The 16,209-nt window shown below is 35.1% G+C and overlaps 1 protein-coding gene across 7 annotated transcripts in view; it reads left to right on the plus strand.

Moving 5' to 3' along the window:
• EYA1 (EYA transcriptional coactivator and phosphatase 1) overlaps positions 1-16,209 on the plus strand; it is a 162,992-nt gene that overhangs the window by 33,623 nt on the left and 113,160 nt on the right. For 2 of the 7 annotated variants that reach the window (XM_021002151.2, XM_021002139.2), the window contains exons 4-7: positions 9,518-9,595; positions 10,674-10,743; positions 11,052-11,197; positions 14,350-14,487. In XM_021002151.2, the coding sequence (XP_020857810.1) occupies positions 9,518-9,595; positions 10,674-10,743; positions 11,052-11,197; positions 14,350-14,487 (432 nt within the window). The remainder of the gene's footprint in view (positions 1-9,517; positions 9,596-10,673; positions 10,744-11,051; positions 11,198-14,349; positions 14,488-16,209) is intronic. The other 5 variants (XM_021002143.2, XM_021002142.2, XM_021002141.2 and 2 more) reach the window with 3 other exon arrangements.

Here is a 16,209-nt window from a genome sequence, read left to right on the forward strand (position 1 = left end):
TTACCCAAGGAGTGTTAATTAACAGAAAGAGAATAGAATACTGAATCAGCCCAAAAGGGATTTCTAATAGTATGTCACATACCTGTGTCCTCAATCCTTTTTTGATCAATGTTAACATGTGTGACTCCAGTGAGGTCTGATGGCATGTTAACCAAATTTGTGGATTTCACATGAAGTGAAAGGATTCGCTAATATGTTGGGTGATTAGATGCTTGAGGGCTCAATAATGAGCATCTAAGAAGATCTGGACAGGTTGGAACAATGAGTGAAATCTAATAATATGAAATTTGAGAGGGATAAATGGAAAATTCTGTACATGGGTTATAAGAATCAACTACATAAATACAGTCTGGGTGATATGGCTAAATAGCAACTTATATGGAAAAAGCATCATAGGGTTAGTTGACTCTATACTCATAATGAATCTGGAGTATTATGCAACTGCCAAAAAGAACATATTTGATTTGATGGAGTAGCTGGTGGAGCAGTAGATAAAATGCTAGGCCCAAAATTTGAACTGAGTTCAAATCTGGTCTCAGACACTGCCTGTGTGACCCTGGGCAAACAACTTAAATTCTGTCTGCCTCGGTTTCCTAACTGTAAGATGGGAATAATAACATCCCTACCTCTCAGAATTGTTGGGAGGATTAAATGAGATAATTAATATTTGTAAAACACTTAGTATAGTATCTAACAAATAGTAGGTGCTTTATAAATTTATTCCCTTCCTCTTCCCTTATGCTTCATTAAGATAAGCATACTGTCCAAGACAAGGAGATTAATAATAATTATTATTATTATAGATATCATTTATAGATCATCTTACATGTGTTACTTCATTTGAACCTCATAACAACCATGGAAGGTAGGGGCTATTATGATCCCCATTTTACAGAATAAGAAGTGAGGCACAGAAAAATAAGGTATCTGGGTGGTGCAGTGGTTAGAGCACTAGGCCTTGAGTCAGGAAGACCTGAGTTCAAATCTAGTCTCAGACACCACTAGCTGTTTGACCCTGGGCAAGTCACTTAACCCTGTTTGCCTCAGTTTCCTCAATTGTAAAATGATCTGGAGAAGGAAATGACAAACCACTCCAGTATCTCCAAAGAAATACTCCAAGAAAACTCCAAACGGAGTCACTAAGAGTAGAACTCAACTCAACAACAACACTAGAAAGATTAAATGACTTGCCTAGGGTCACATAGCTGGTAAGTGTCTGAGGCAGAAGTTGGCCTTAGGTCTGCCTGACTCCAAGTCTAGGCTCTAAGCAACACTATGTCGCCTAGATGCCCGACTGATGTAGTATAGTAAATAAGAGCACTATACTTGGAATCAGGAGAGAGCTGGCCTCAAAGTTCATCTCTAAATTTTACTAAAAAAGATAGCCATGGGCATGACTCAGAGAATGGGATGAGAAGGAGTCACCATTATGTAAACAATAATGCATCTATCTGAAACTCAATTTCCTTACCTATAGGGTAGGGATAATAATTTCCAAGCATTTATAGAGAGCTTTAAGATTTGCAAAGTGCTTTACAAAATATCTTATTTTATCCCCCAACAACCCTGAAACTAGGCAGATAAAAGTTAGGTGACTTACATAGACTCACATAGTTAATATGTGAGATGGAGACTAAATTTCAATTCAGTTCCTCCTGACTCTAGGTCCAGAACTCGATCTACTGTACACCTAGCAATCTCAGAGGGGAAACCAAATGAAATAATGCATATAGAAGATGCTGTTGGTCTTAAAGTACTATATAAATGCTTGTTATGACTTTTATAAGTCTGATGATACTTTGTGCTACACAGACCATCTTTGATTATTATGTTCAGTTCTTAGAACCAAATTTTAAATGGGATATTGATGAGCTGGAATGTGTCCAATGAGAGACTTGATAGCTATCTTCAAATATTTAAAGGGATTGACAGACCTTCAAGGGCTGAAAAAGGGATTAGGTTTATCCTTTGAGAACAAGGAATTATGGGGGAGAGAAATTAGAGAGACAGATTTCAGCATAGTATAAGCAGAAGATTCTAATAAATCTAGAAAGTGGATTTTTTTTTTAGGTTTTAATTAACTTCCTATTACTGGGTATATTCATGGAAAGTGAGATGATCACTTCTCAGGGATGTCATATATGGAATGTTTTAATAGTTAATGACAATAGTAAACACGTATGTACTGCTTTAAGGTGCTTTATGTATATAGTTCTTCACAACAACACCATGAGGTAGATGCTATTTTTTTTTCAATTTGATAGATGAGGAAACTGAGGCTTGATCTCTAAGATTCCTTCCATCTCTGATTTCATACAATAAAATGATACTCATTATAATATAATTTTAGAGTAAGAAAGGAACCTTATATTGTGTCCAACTTCCTCCCTTTATAGATAAGGAAATCTGGAACTGAGAGGGGTTAAAAGGGAATATTTAGCTTCATTCTGATTTCTTCCTAATATCTGTAACAGACTGGGGATGCTGGGAAAAGAGAAACCTCACTGGCTCCATAATGCTTCCATTTCAAAATGTATGATTGTTTTATGCAAGAAAATTGTCATTTAATGCAGTAGATAGAGCTCCAGCATTGGAGTCAGGAGGACCTGAGTTCAAATCTGGCCTCAGACACGACACTTACTAGCTGTGTGACCCTGGGCAAATCACTTAACTTCAATCGCCTCACCAAAGAAAAGAAAGAAAGAAGTATTTCCATTGATTGTCCTTGCAAGGGACCTATTGTAAAAAATTTTTTTTAAATTGCATTGAAAATTAGGCAACAACTTAAAACTTTATTCTAGTCTTAAAATCACATCATTAGGACTGCAGTAAGTTAGTAAGTGATGCCTACTCACTTAGAAGAATTTCCAAATGTTCCACTTACTATTTCCTCTTCTGTCTAGAAAAAAGTACAGTAATTTTATTTTTTAAAAAAGACTGAATTCTCTATGAAAGTTGTCTATATATCATCTAGGAATGAAGCAAGGAATACTTTATTTTTAGGAAGTTCATAGATTTTGGAAAAAAGCATGTTAATCTATGTGGATATTTATTCTATTTCCCAAAGATAAAATCCAGATAGATCATATTTTAATACATGTCTCATTATCTGATATTCTACTATTAAAAACTTTATTTGTAATCACAAGCCACATGTTAAGTAAAGATACAACTAGTACTCAAAAACCATGAGAAAGATTATATTCAATATGATTTTAGTGTGAAGTGCATTTGTGTTCTTATCTTTAAATTTTTCCTGTTTCTACATAATTTCTCCATTATTTGATTAATGAAAGTACCCTATTCTTTGGACTTGTCAGATTTCAGAAAATATTATTTTTCCCAATACACTTGTCTACATCAAGGTTCTTTTAATTTCTCTCTCTCTCTCTCTCTCTCTCTCTCTCTCTCTCTCTCTCTCTCTCTCTCTCTCTCCCCCCCTTCTCTCCCCCTCTCTTCCCACACTCTTCTCCCCTCTCTTTCCATACACATACATTTAAATACATGTACAGTAGTAACTCTAATGCTAGATGGTGAGGATTTCATTAAAGTTCTATAAAACCACTCAACGGAAGTAGGGCACTAGAGGATGTCATGGAGGATTCAGAGTTTTTCTCCTCTCTTAACTAACCAAGTCTCAAGATTAGACTATGAAGGAAGGGTGAATGGCTTCAAATACTTCTTTGAGGACAAGACCTGGGAGAGAAATAGCATGGTGCAATGGAAAGAGAAAAGAATTTGTGTTCCATCTCTTCTTACATATGTGACCTTGGAAATGTCCCTTAACTTCTCTGGGCCTGTTTCCTCATGTGGAAAAATGAAGCTGTTGAGCAAGATGACCCTTAATATCCCTTCTGACTCTAAACCTCTGGCTACCCCACCAGTTCTAGGACCACAACCAAATCAACTGTCATTGTTTCTGGAGACAATATGTCAGTGTATTCTACTGTGGGTCAACGCATAATCCCTGTAAAATTCCTATCCAAAGTGCCTTTTCCTTGGCACCACTCCCTTATGTGTGTAGTCTCCCCCATATAATTCCTTGGGGGCAGGGACTCTTTTTGCTTTTGTATTTGCAATCCCAGTTCTAAGCACAATACTTGGCACATTGCAATGACTTCATGATTGCCTTTTCATTCATTCACTTAATTTAATTTCATTCATTATGACAGACTGGAGCATTGGATTGGAACTAATAAGATAACATTCAATTAGAATCAGTTTAAAGGCTTACATTTGGATATGAAAAATAAACTTCATGGTTATAAGATGGAGAAGCATTTTGTCTGAAAAAATTTTAGGAGTTAGAGTAGACTGCAAACTCAAATGGTCTACCAGTGGGATGTAACAGCCAAAAAAGTGAATGTGGTATTGATTGAGCTGTATTAAGTAAAGTATAGTTTCCAGAAATAGGGGATGATAGTACCACTTTCAGGCATCATCTGGAGTGTTTTGTTTGGATCTGGTGGCAACAATTTAAGAAGGAAATTGATTAGATACAGAGTGTTCTAGTGGAGAAACGCCAAGATGAAGGGACTGGAGTCTATGTCCTATGAAACTAGGTTGAGAGAACTAGTGCAGACCTGGAGATGTTTAACCTGGAGAAAAGAAGATTCTGGAGGGACAGGGTAGCTTTCCTCAAGTATTTGAAGATATGTTATATGGAAGAGGGATCAGACACGTTCTATTTACATCAGAGGGCACAATCAGTAAAAAATGAGTGAGAGTTGCAAAGAAGCAAATCTAAACTCAATGCCAGGAAAAATTTCCTAATAATTAGAATGGACCTAAAATGTAATAGGCTATTTTAAGTGGTTGCATTCCTTCTTTCTTGGAAGTATTCAAGCAAAGGCTGGATGACCGTATTTTTGGTTTTATAGTGGGGTTTCCTTTTGTGTATGTTTTGGAAAACATAGCTTCTGAGATCCTTTCCAATTCTCAAATTCTATGACATATATATATATATATATATATACATATATATATATATATATATATATATATATATATATATGTATATATATATATATATATACATATATATATATATATACCTATTCTTCTTGTAATAAAAACAAAATTTCCTCAAAAATAGATGAGAGAAGCCTAAAGAGAGATTAGTTTGAGATCCAGCTAAATAAAATTATTCCCCAAATGCTCATAGATGCAAATAGAAGAAGGCAGCAAACTGGCGTCTGATAAAATATGTCTGCCAGCATTTTTATGTGATTTATTTTCATTGGCAGCAATAGTGGAACCACCACATTTGGACTCTACCCAAAGTATGTACGATGTTGAGAAGTGGCAAGTGCACATAAGCAAGTGAAGCATTCGTTTTAAAATTTAAAAAAAAAATGAATCTCCTAATATCTCAAAAATAGCCAAAGGAATGCAAAAATCACAAATAATTGTTATTGATCATGCTTTCTATGACATCTTTGAAAATGTTCCACATGGTATTTAATTTAACATATTCTCGATTTCAAACTTGAGAGGTGAGCAGGTATATTTTCCCAAGAAATTTTCTACAATAGACTACTTTTTAATCAGACAACTGACTAAAGCATTTAGAGAATATAAAATCCTACTGTGTTTATTATAAACAATTTGTAACAGGGTATGCAACTTGTTAAAGTAAAATATGTTCATAAGACTCTCCTCAGTCATGATATATCTCACATAAACATTAAAATTATTTTTAAAAACTTTATGACAGACACAACTATAGATAAAATTGTATTTCAATGTTTGGTGAATATTGATGTCAAGTGAGGTCTTATGACATCTCCAGTGTCATGGTAGCAGTCCTACACAGGATTCAATTAAAATAATGGCATATTGTTGTTGGCAAATTTCTCCACAGTGTCCCTATTTATAAATTTTATTATACTAACTAAATTGAGCAAGTATGAAATCCACAGTATTAAAAAAATGATCTGTCTGATCATTTACACTAGAAAAACTTAAGTGGATGAAAAACACATTGCAGAAATTATAATGTGCAAATGGATTGTCAGTCCATTAAATTAATCTATCCACTTGAATATCTTAGACAGGACCTTGAACAAAATTTCCAAAACTGAATAAGAGGAAATTTCCTGAATTGTATTTGAGAAATTACGAAATGTTTTCAGTACTTCCAAGTTCCTTACTGTTACAGAAACTCATCTCTTTAACACGATTATCTTCTGTGTATCAGTAATTAAATACTGTGGTTTGGGAAAATAATTAAAAGAAGACATATGGCTGAAACAAGCTTCTTCATGTTTTCTATAAAGTTTTTCATTGAAGCACTGACATAAAGGGCATTAGTGAAGATATGTATGATTAGAAAATAATTTGATTTGATCTATTAGTTAGAGTGATAGAAAGTAGACAGGGAATACTATCATACCTCTCAGAATGTCAAAAATATTAAAAGAAAAAGTGAAGAATTCTAATATTGTGAGGAGCCCCTATATTGAATATTTATGGAGAAATATGGTCAAAAATTGCCAAGGATAAAAAGGTTTTAAGTAATTAGAATTTGCATATGTGGCAAGGTGTACCTGTAGGGATAAAACAATAAATCCCCCAGAGTATAAAAATATGTACACATACTATGCTAAACCTTTCAGTGTTAAGCATAACCAAAAGTTTTCATGACTTTAAGTACTTTTTTGTTCTAGGTTTTTTACCCTAATTACCTAAGATAACTTCAATTTCTCAGTTAACTAAGAAAATTCATCCCAAACACATTTTCAGAATGAAACCGGAAGGACAACAAACAAGTAAAAGATAAATCAACAACCATTTATTGAGTACTTACTATATGCCAGTCACTGTGCTAAGTACTGGTAAATATAAAGGCAGAAATAGTCCCTAACTTCAAGAAGATTCCATTTAATGAATGATTCAACTTACACATAAATAGGTGTATACAAGCTGTATTCAGAGTAGATTCAAGGTCACCTTAAAGGGAAAAGCAGTAGCAGAAGAGGGGCCTGGGAAATGCTTTCTGAAGTAAGATTTGAGTTGAGCATTGAAAGAAACCAGGGTTTCTAAAAGATACAGGACAGAAGGAAAAGCATCGAGATACAGGGGCAACAAATACAAAGGCATAGAGATTGGAGATGGAGTGCTGTATGTGAGGAACAGCAAATGGGCCAGTATGACTGGATTGTAGAGTATGTAGAGGGTAAAATGTAAAAGGACAAGAAAGATAGGAAAAGCCACATTGTGAAGAACTTTATATGCCAAACAAAGGACTTTATATTTGATCTTGAATATAACAGAGAGCCACTGGAGTTTATTAAAATGGGGAAGGAATGGCCAGACCATAGGAAAAACATTTTGGTGACAGTATGGAGAATGTATTGCAGAGGGGAGAGACTTCAGGGAAGGAGACCAGTTAGAAGGCTATTTTAATAGTTCAGGGTACAGGAAATGTGTACTTTGACAAGAGTGGTGGATATATGAATGGAGAGAAAGAAGCATATAAAAGAGATGCTGAAAAGGTAGAAACAACAAGATTGAGGACTGATTGAACATATGGAGTGAGTGAGACTGAGAAACCAGGGATGTTACCTGAGTGCTCTGATCCTTGGTGACTAACAACATATCCTACAAGTAATAAGATAATTTGGGAAGAGAATGGGTGTGGGGTAGGACCTGTTAAGTTTAAGGTACCTGTGGGGCATCTAGTTCAAAGTATTCATTAGGCAGTTGGTAATATGGAACTGGAACTTAGGAAAGAAAATAGGGTTGGACATATAGATCTTAGAATCATATGGACAGAGATAATAATTGAATCCATAGAAACTGATGGATTGAAAATAATGAAAAGAGAAAATGGCACAGGACAGAGATTTAGGAGATATGATAGCTTTAAAAAAAAAGAATGGGAGATATAGGTATATTTATAGGTAACAAGAAATGAGCTAATAGATAAGATTAAAGACATGAGGATGTCTTCTCTTCTAGAGAAGATAGGAGGGGATGATATCAAGGGTGAACACTGAGAAGTTGACTTTGGCAGAAGAAGGGCTACTTGGAAGGAAGGGAGGGAGGAAAGAGAAAAGAAGAAAAGAACGGAGGGAGAGAGGAAGAATTTGCATAATCAACTCTTCTCATAACAAATCTTTTCACCAACAAGAACAGTGGATCCTACACATTTGATATCTAACATCACAGTTCCAGATGTGCTTCTAAGGGAAATATTGCTAAAGATAACAAAAAATGAGAATGGCATATGGATATAAATGGTCTGAGTTAAAGGCAACAAATTGGAGGGTACTGAAGGATCAATTCTTAAGATACCTGAAGGAGGCACAGATACCAATTGAATAAAAACATCTTACTTTATTATTGACCACTCTCAACATGACAGAAAAACATCAGTAACTAAAGACACATATGTCTCTTTTCTTGTCTATATAAAATTGTTGTGAAAATAATCTATGTGTATATCAAGGCCACCCTTGATAAGGATATTAGAAGAGAATAGGAAGACTTTTGAAGCAATAATCTGCAGCAGATCATGACTTTCCATCTCCTAACTCCTTGCTATCGAACAGGTAGTTCCCCAGGCCTATAAATGTGGTCCTTCCTTCTTCCTGCCTCTTAGAAACTTCAGGCCTCTTCAGAGCTAACGTGCCTCCTCCTATATAAGATATTTCCTGATCCCACCTCAGCCAATTGCTAGTGCCCCCCAGCCCTTGAAAATACATAGCACATAGTAAGTACCAAATAAATGTTTACTGATTGATAGATTGATTGATGGATTGATTGATTGATTAAGAGAGCTCAAAAGTTAGCACACTGTGGGTCCATCCTGTATGGCAAACTTATGGAAGGACATAGAGTAAAGTCACACAGAATGGGCAGGCATGGATAGATCATAAGCTGTATCATTGGAGGGAATATTCACATCAGTGAGATCACAAATCCATAGGAATATACTGCCTCAGATAATTGATGAGAAATCAAAGTCAATTGGTATCTTCTTCCCAGAGGTTCCTATTCCTAATAATGTAAATGATAGAAAATAGTATTGCTTCCATATCATTTGTCTCCCTAACAAAGGAAACATTTAGCTTCCAAATAATTTATTATATCTACAACATTAAGATTAAAATGTCCTTAATTTTTGCAGTTTATTAAAAGAAGATATTCTATTAAGACATATGTGGCTGATTTAATATTTTTAAAAGAATTGTTGTTTGCAGTGGTTCTTTTCCTAGAGGTCTTTTTTTTACAATTGCAAAACTTTATTTTTACTTATGAATAAGATTAACATTATTATTGACTCTCTTAAAACTGCATCTAATTTCCCGAAATACCCTAGGCTAGCTTTCTCCTTTTGTTTGTTTTCTGTAATTTTTAGTTTAGCTGATTCTGGTTTAGGAGTGTGTGTGTGTGTGTGTGTGTGTGTGTGTGTGTGTGTGTACACACACATACGTGCACATGCCTGTGCACACTATGGCTCTCTGGATATTCATGGATATACACACATTATATAGACTATTTCTTTTTCTAGTTAAAACAGAGCCAATGAGCAGCAGTGAGATTGCTACAACAGCATCAGACGGGTCTTTAGACAACTTCTCAGGATCAGGTATGAACAGCAAAACTTAATCTTCTTAGTCCTTGTGCTAAGTGCTCTTTCTGCTTCCTTTGTACTCTACTAAGGGATACACTACTTTACTCCTGTTGAAAATTTCTTACAATTCATCTAAGTGACATGATTTATTGATAATTTAATGACTATTTCAGTATTGTGCCTGAACTCTATCTATTGGCAAATCCCACCAAAATTAAGCTGAAGAAGTTTGACTTAACTGATGGCTGCATGAAAGATTAAAATGTGAAAGGGAAGGCCCTTCAGTAAACATAAAGTATATGTGGTAACATTCCCAGCAGTTACAAAGAAAGTATTTGTGCTTCCTGGCACAACGTAAACAACACAATCAGAGATGAGACATAATTGATGTTTGATTAAGAAGTATTCTAGAACCTTTTTCTGGGGGAAGAGTCCTAGGGTTAAATGTGAATTTGTGTTTCGGCTGCCTTAGGATGTCCATCTAGGAAAAAAATATGTTTGATACAAGTAGCACATTTCCAAAAATCTATAGAATCAGTTATGTGTAAATTAATGATGTTGGATCATATTTGAATATTTCTGATTGTCACATCCTGAAATATATTCAAACATGGAATTTGTGTTTCTCTAAAATGTTAAAGAATACAATGTCATAGGCAATAAGAAATGTAAGTTACACATATAAAGGAATCTTAGCTATCATGGTTTCTAAGTTATTGTAGACAAATGAGAATCTATGGTATATATCTAATGACGTTTTAGAGATAAAAATTATATAATGTTCCTATAGTAATCCACTTCAAAATCAATGTATTCTTACCTAGGTCTGGATGATAATTTGGATGGCCTGTTATGTTCTTTTCAAAACAATGTTTCCTCTGCTTTTATTACATTTCCAACAGCAGTTAGTTTTGTGTACGTTTGGAATGTATACAAAACATAGCACTCTATTCTGCTAACAGTCACTTAGAAAGTATAATAACATAACTCTGTACATGTGAAGACTTGGGAATACTTAGTTAACATTTTAGATAGATTACTTTAGATGTGTATGCACCCATATTGCTATCCATATTTTTTCCCTTCTTTCTAGCAATTGGAAGTAGTGGCTTCAGCCCAAGACAAACACATCAGTTTTCCCCACCACAGATATATCCTTCCAAGTAAGATGTATTTTCTCTTAATAAATATTTTTAATAAAAAAAAGTTTTCCTTATTTCAAATCATAATTGGGTCCATGTGTGAAATCATAATTTGAAATCAAAACTTGTTCTTCAGGAACTTTAATGTATTTGCTTCTTACTAAAAGTAAGAATTTGCTATAACTATTGTTTAGAAGAATTTTTCTTTTCTATAGCACAGTGTATTACAATGTCAAATAGCAGAGTTATGATATAGTTGTTACTTGGAAACCTTGCATGTTTCCATCTAATGCATGGGCTTTCTATTTTCTGTCATTTCTGACAAATAGCAGACCATACCCACATATTCTCCCTACCCCTTCCTCACAAACTATGGCTGCATATGGGCAAACACAGTTTACCACAGGAATGCAACAGGCTACAGCATATGCCACATACCCACAGCCAGGACAACCATATGGAATCCCCTCGTATGGTGAGTACATTATTAGCAGCATTATATAGTATTTTATGCTTGTGTATTAAGACGATCCACTTGAGGGAGCCTTAGGAAGTCTTACCTCTGAGCCAAATTTTCAGAAAGTATTTTCTTACCCTTTGGCTTCCAGATTCCCCACAAGATTGATTTTAGTGTGTATGGATCACACTGCATGTTGATTATTTAGGTAGTACAGGTGACAGACTACATAGTCTATATGTACTCTTTAAATTGTCATTTTTTTTACATTAGGTGTTTAATACTTTTCTGTTTTATTTTTGTACTCATAAAATACCATTTTGTGCATTTTTTTCTAAGAAAAAAATGGGTGAAGTCTTTGGTTGTTTTTTTTTTTGAAGGCGATTGGGATTAAGTGACTTGCCCAGGGTCACACAGCTGGTAAGTGTCTGAGGTTGGATTTGAACTCAGGTCCTCCTGAGTTCAGGACTGGTGCTCTTTCCACTGCACCACCTAGCTGCCCCAAACAACTGTGGTTAAGTGACTTTCCCAGGGTCACATAGCTAGTAAGTGTCAAGTGTTTGGTCTGAGGCCAGATTTGAACTCAAGTACTCCTAACTTCAGGGCCAGTGCTCTATCCACTGTGCCATCTAACTGCCCCACATGAAGTCTTTGGTAATAAGCCACTTTTCTATTTCTCAGATATCCAACTTTTTTGGGGGGAAGTAAAAGAGAGAATTAACAAGCTCTCCCTATGTCCTTTTCTATGGCAATATTATCAAAGGTCAGAGCAATCAACAGTCAGGAGAATGAATCAAACATTACCTTCTACATTGTATTTTTTGGGAAAAGTAAATCAAGAAATGTTTGAAGATCATATATGCATTCAAAATGTTCATATTTGGGATTTATGAGTAACTTTGGTCTGTGGAAAACTGTGGACCTTGGATTTCACTCTAGCCCACATGAATTGAAAACTGTCTTTTAAGATCCTACGTTAATTTAGAGCAAGCATTCAATATAAAGTTTTAGTCATTTTGGGAGTGCGTTTTTGGCCATTTTTCATCATATCATGATTTTAAATATTGATCATTTTAATTTATCTCTAAGGGTTACTTTTACTACACAAGAGAGGTGAAGGGAAGGAGAGGAGTAGACTCAATTCTGTAATTCAATGGAGTAGCATCAGGTTTAAGCATTAGTAATGCAGATATCTTAGTTACTACCCACTTCGAGTGCTTTATTCTCCATTTGTCCTGATTTCAGTGATGAATATTTTACTTTTAAGCATTTTTAAGAATATAATTGTAAGAATATAATTTTGAAATACAATAGGAAGCTCTGATCTGAGTCTGGTTCTTTCAGTGTGTTAGGAAAATTCCTTGACTTCAGTATAATGATGAAATGAAATAAATAATGAATGAAATGAAATTAACTAACTAAATAAAAATGAAATAAGAATAGCAAGATTACTATGCGTTTTAGATCTTAAGGATAGTTTTTTTAACATAAAAGTAAAATTTTTTTTTCTAATTTCCCCCATGTCCTTCCTCCCTATCCACCACTCCTCCACCCCAAGTAATTCTTCAGAGAATTATTTTCCTCTTCTTTAGGCTGTGACTACAAACAATTGCAGATTTATAGTTATCCTTAATCATGGTCTAGAGGTAGTGACTGGCCCTCCCTGTTACCAAGTTTTAGTCCTGACCTTGTGATATTAGACTTTAGCTTTGGAAACCATTTTACAATGTTATAAATGCTTAGAGAGTCAGCATGGTGTGAATACAGTCAGTCTTAGACTCCCAAATGCTTGAGTTTAAGCTCTCCTTCTAACATTTACCAGCTAGGTAACTCTGGACAAGTCATTTAACTTCTCAAGGCCCTAGGCAACCCTCTAAGACTTTAAATTACCAAACAGTTCTTGATCTCCATTGGTAGAGTTGTGTTGGCAAGATTTCCTTATAACAATAAGGGAATTCCCAATACTAATGAGATCAGGTCTGTAACAACAATAAAAAGGCAAAGGATTCAAAATTTCCATTTTAAAATATGAATTCTGATTTAGGCAAAAGAGGGAATTTAATATTTGAAGTACATGACACCAGTATAAGGAGTTGGAAAGGGAACTATTGACAAACGTTATGTATTCTGTATGCATTTTTAAAAACTGAACGCTTTGGAGAGTCTCAGTAATATGGTAGAAGAGTAGTCTTCACGTCAGGAAGACCTGGGTTCAAGTTCTTCCTCTGAAACATATTAGTTTTTGTGACCACAGACCACAAACATCACAGTTCCCCAAGCTACTCCCTAAGGAAATTATCCACAGATAAATTGCTGATATGTATCAGAAGTTTCCAGAACTGTTCCTCATGTTATTGAAATAATATATCCATATTCTCTGTCTTCTCCTTCCTACCCACCCCTCCAAAAAATTAGGTAAACATTTTTCTTCCAAGTTCCCTCTAATCTATCATTTGTCATGATTTGAATATAGCAAATGTGTTCCAGGATGAAGGATGGTTGCCTTCCTAATTCTATGCCTGACAGAGCTCCCATTGCCTTCAAAGAGAAATTTTCTAGTAGAATCACATTTGTTGTGGGCAGAGAAAAATAGAGCAATTAGGCATTTTTAAAGTTGTTTGCCAAGACAAAGCAGCTAGGGGTTTTGTCACCTCCAAAATTCCCAAGTGCTAAGCTAGTAGACAGCTGGCAAGAAACAGGAATGACATTTTTGTACATTCTCTGTTTAACCTGTGGTGACAATTGGATTTTCATTTTCAACCTCATCCAAAATCTCTTATTGAATAATACAGACAAAATAGAATAATAAAAGTGTATTTTCCAACTCTTTAAAAAAATAAACATAGTACATATAAATCAAAGCTCATTCATTAATAGTATTACTAGCTTAGAATCCAAACATGTGTAATTAAGGTAGATTTTTTTTTCTAGAAGACATATTTTGGGGGAAAGAACTTAAACATTTTATATATTCCATTTAAGAGTAATCCTTTATTTGGACTTGAAGGTGTAATGATAGTATATCCTTGTAAATTTACATTCCCTTTATTGTTCTTAAACAGTATAAATACTACTAGATGGTAAACTAAACCATTACTAGTTGTATACTATTGTGTTTCTACCAATTTTTGAATCTGAACAAATAGATAAGCTATTACTAACTGATTTAGGTGCATTGTGGGCAGGCATCAAGACAGAAGGTGGATTGTCCCAGTCACAGACACCTGGACAGACAGGATTTCTAAGCTATGGCACGAGCTTTAGTACTCCTCAACCTGGACAGGCACCATACAGCTACCAAATGCAAGGTCTGTATTTTGGCATCGTATTCTCTGATTTCATTTATTGTGGGGAGTGGGAAGACAAGCGTTTATTAGATACCTACTGTATGCCAGGCACTGTGTAATCACTTTACCATTATCTCATTTAGAACACAAAGCTAATTCTGTAATAATAATCATATGCCCATCAAGTATAACGTGACTAAATTCAGAGCAGTTGAAGAGGCGAGACTGATTAAGTGAAAAGAATGTTTTGGAATACTTTAAATGAAGTATAATTTTTCAAGTAAATAAAATGCTGTATATTACAACACGGACATATCATATGTTAGCAACAATAGTAACAACAAAAAAGGCATGCTGTATAAGAGGAAGAGCTTTGGAGTTGGAGCCGGAGTACCTGAGTTTGAATCCCACCTCTGCTCTTTGTACCATGTGTGACCTTACACAAAATCATTTCATCTCCCTGGGCCTCAGTTTCTTCATCTGTAAAATGAAGCATTTGATCAAGACTACATGACTTCTAAGTTTCTTTTCCTGTCTAAATCTATGATCCTGAGAATTTCATCAATGAAAAATGATGTCTTGAATTTATAAACACTGGTGAGCTATTCATTTGTTGTGGGGGAGGGGGAAGGGTATGCCACCTTCCTTGATAGGAACAGTAAATATTAACAAACTCTATTAAATAAAATGCTGAAAATAAATGCAGCCTTTCAAAAATTCATACTTTTTTCTTTTCACACACCAAGGTAAAAATGCTTCATGTGGGCTCAGTCACGGTCTCAATATTTTGCTGAAGTATCAACCTTGTTGTATTTGGAGAAGCTCATCACCAGATTGGCTGCAGGGTGATTGATTTTTTTTTTAGCCGTGGGCAACCCTCAGTGGTCATCTACTAAGTTATAGTGGAGGGAGCATGTTACACCATTGGTTCCCATTTATTCAGTGGTTCATGAACCCCTTTGTGATGGGTGGTCAAAGGGATTCGTTCTAGAAATTCTTTAAGAGCACCTTAATCAGTAAATAATTGCCCGATAATGTTACAAATATATGTTCTTCTTTGATAACAAGCCTGTATATGTTTACATTTGTTTCTGCAGCAATTTAGAGCTTGAGGGGGGAACAAAATTATCATTTTGGTTATTGTAGGCACTTAACAAATCTAAAGGAGTATTATGAGTAGCATATTAAATTATTCTAGGGCTTCATGATGGCCTTTTGTTGTTGTTATTGTTAAAAGGTGTTTGCAGTACAAAGATGTTGGGAAATACTGCCATACACATATGGCATTGTGGATCTTTGAAGTATTGAAATAAAACCATCTTAGAGGGGAAAAAGCAAACTAATTTATTGCTTTGAAAAAGAGGCCCACCATTTAAACCCTACTCTGCTGCCCCACAATGTTGTGGAAATTCTTAAAAGCTATACTAATAAAATATAAGCTCTAGAAGTTCCTTCCAAGCTGGAAAGGCTGAGGTATAGGCCTGGTGATGGACTCTCTGTTATCCAAGTTGTTGTTGTTCAGTTGTGTTCAATGCTTTATGAGTTCATTTGGGGTTTCTTAGCGAATATAAGGGAGTGGTTTGCCATTTCCTTCTCCAGCTCATTTTACAGATGAGGTTATATTTGAACTCAGGAAGATGAATCTTCCGACTCCAGACCCAGCACTCTACGCACTGTCCCATCTAGCTTCCTGGTTATCCAAGTAGAACCAGTCTAGCTAAGTTCCAAGTTTCTTATCACCAG

The sequence above is a fragment of the Phascolarctos cinereus genome, unplaced genomic scaffold (assembly GCF_003287225.1).
Source record: "Phascolarctos cinereus isolate Bilbo 61053 unplaced genomic scaffold, phaCin_HiC Scaffold_4;HRSCAF=312, whole genome shotgun sequence".
NCBI classification, from domain to species: Eukaryota; Metazoa; Chordata; class Mammalia; order Diprotodontia; family Phascolarctidae; genus Phascolarctos; species Phascolarctos cinereus.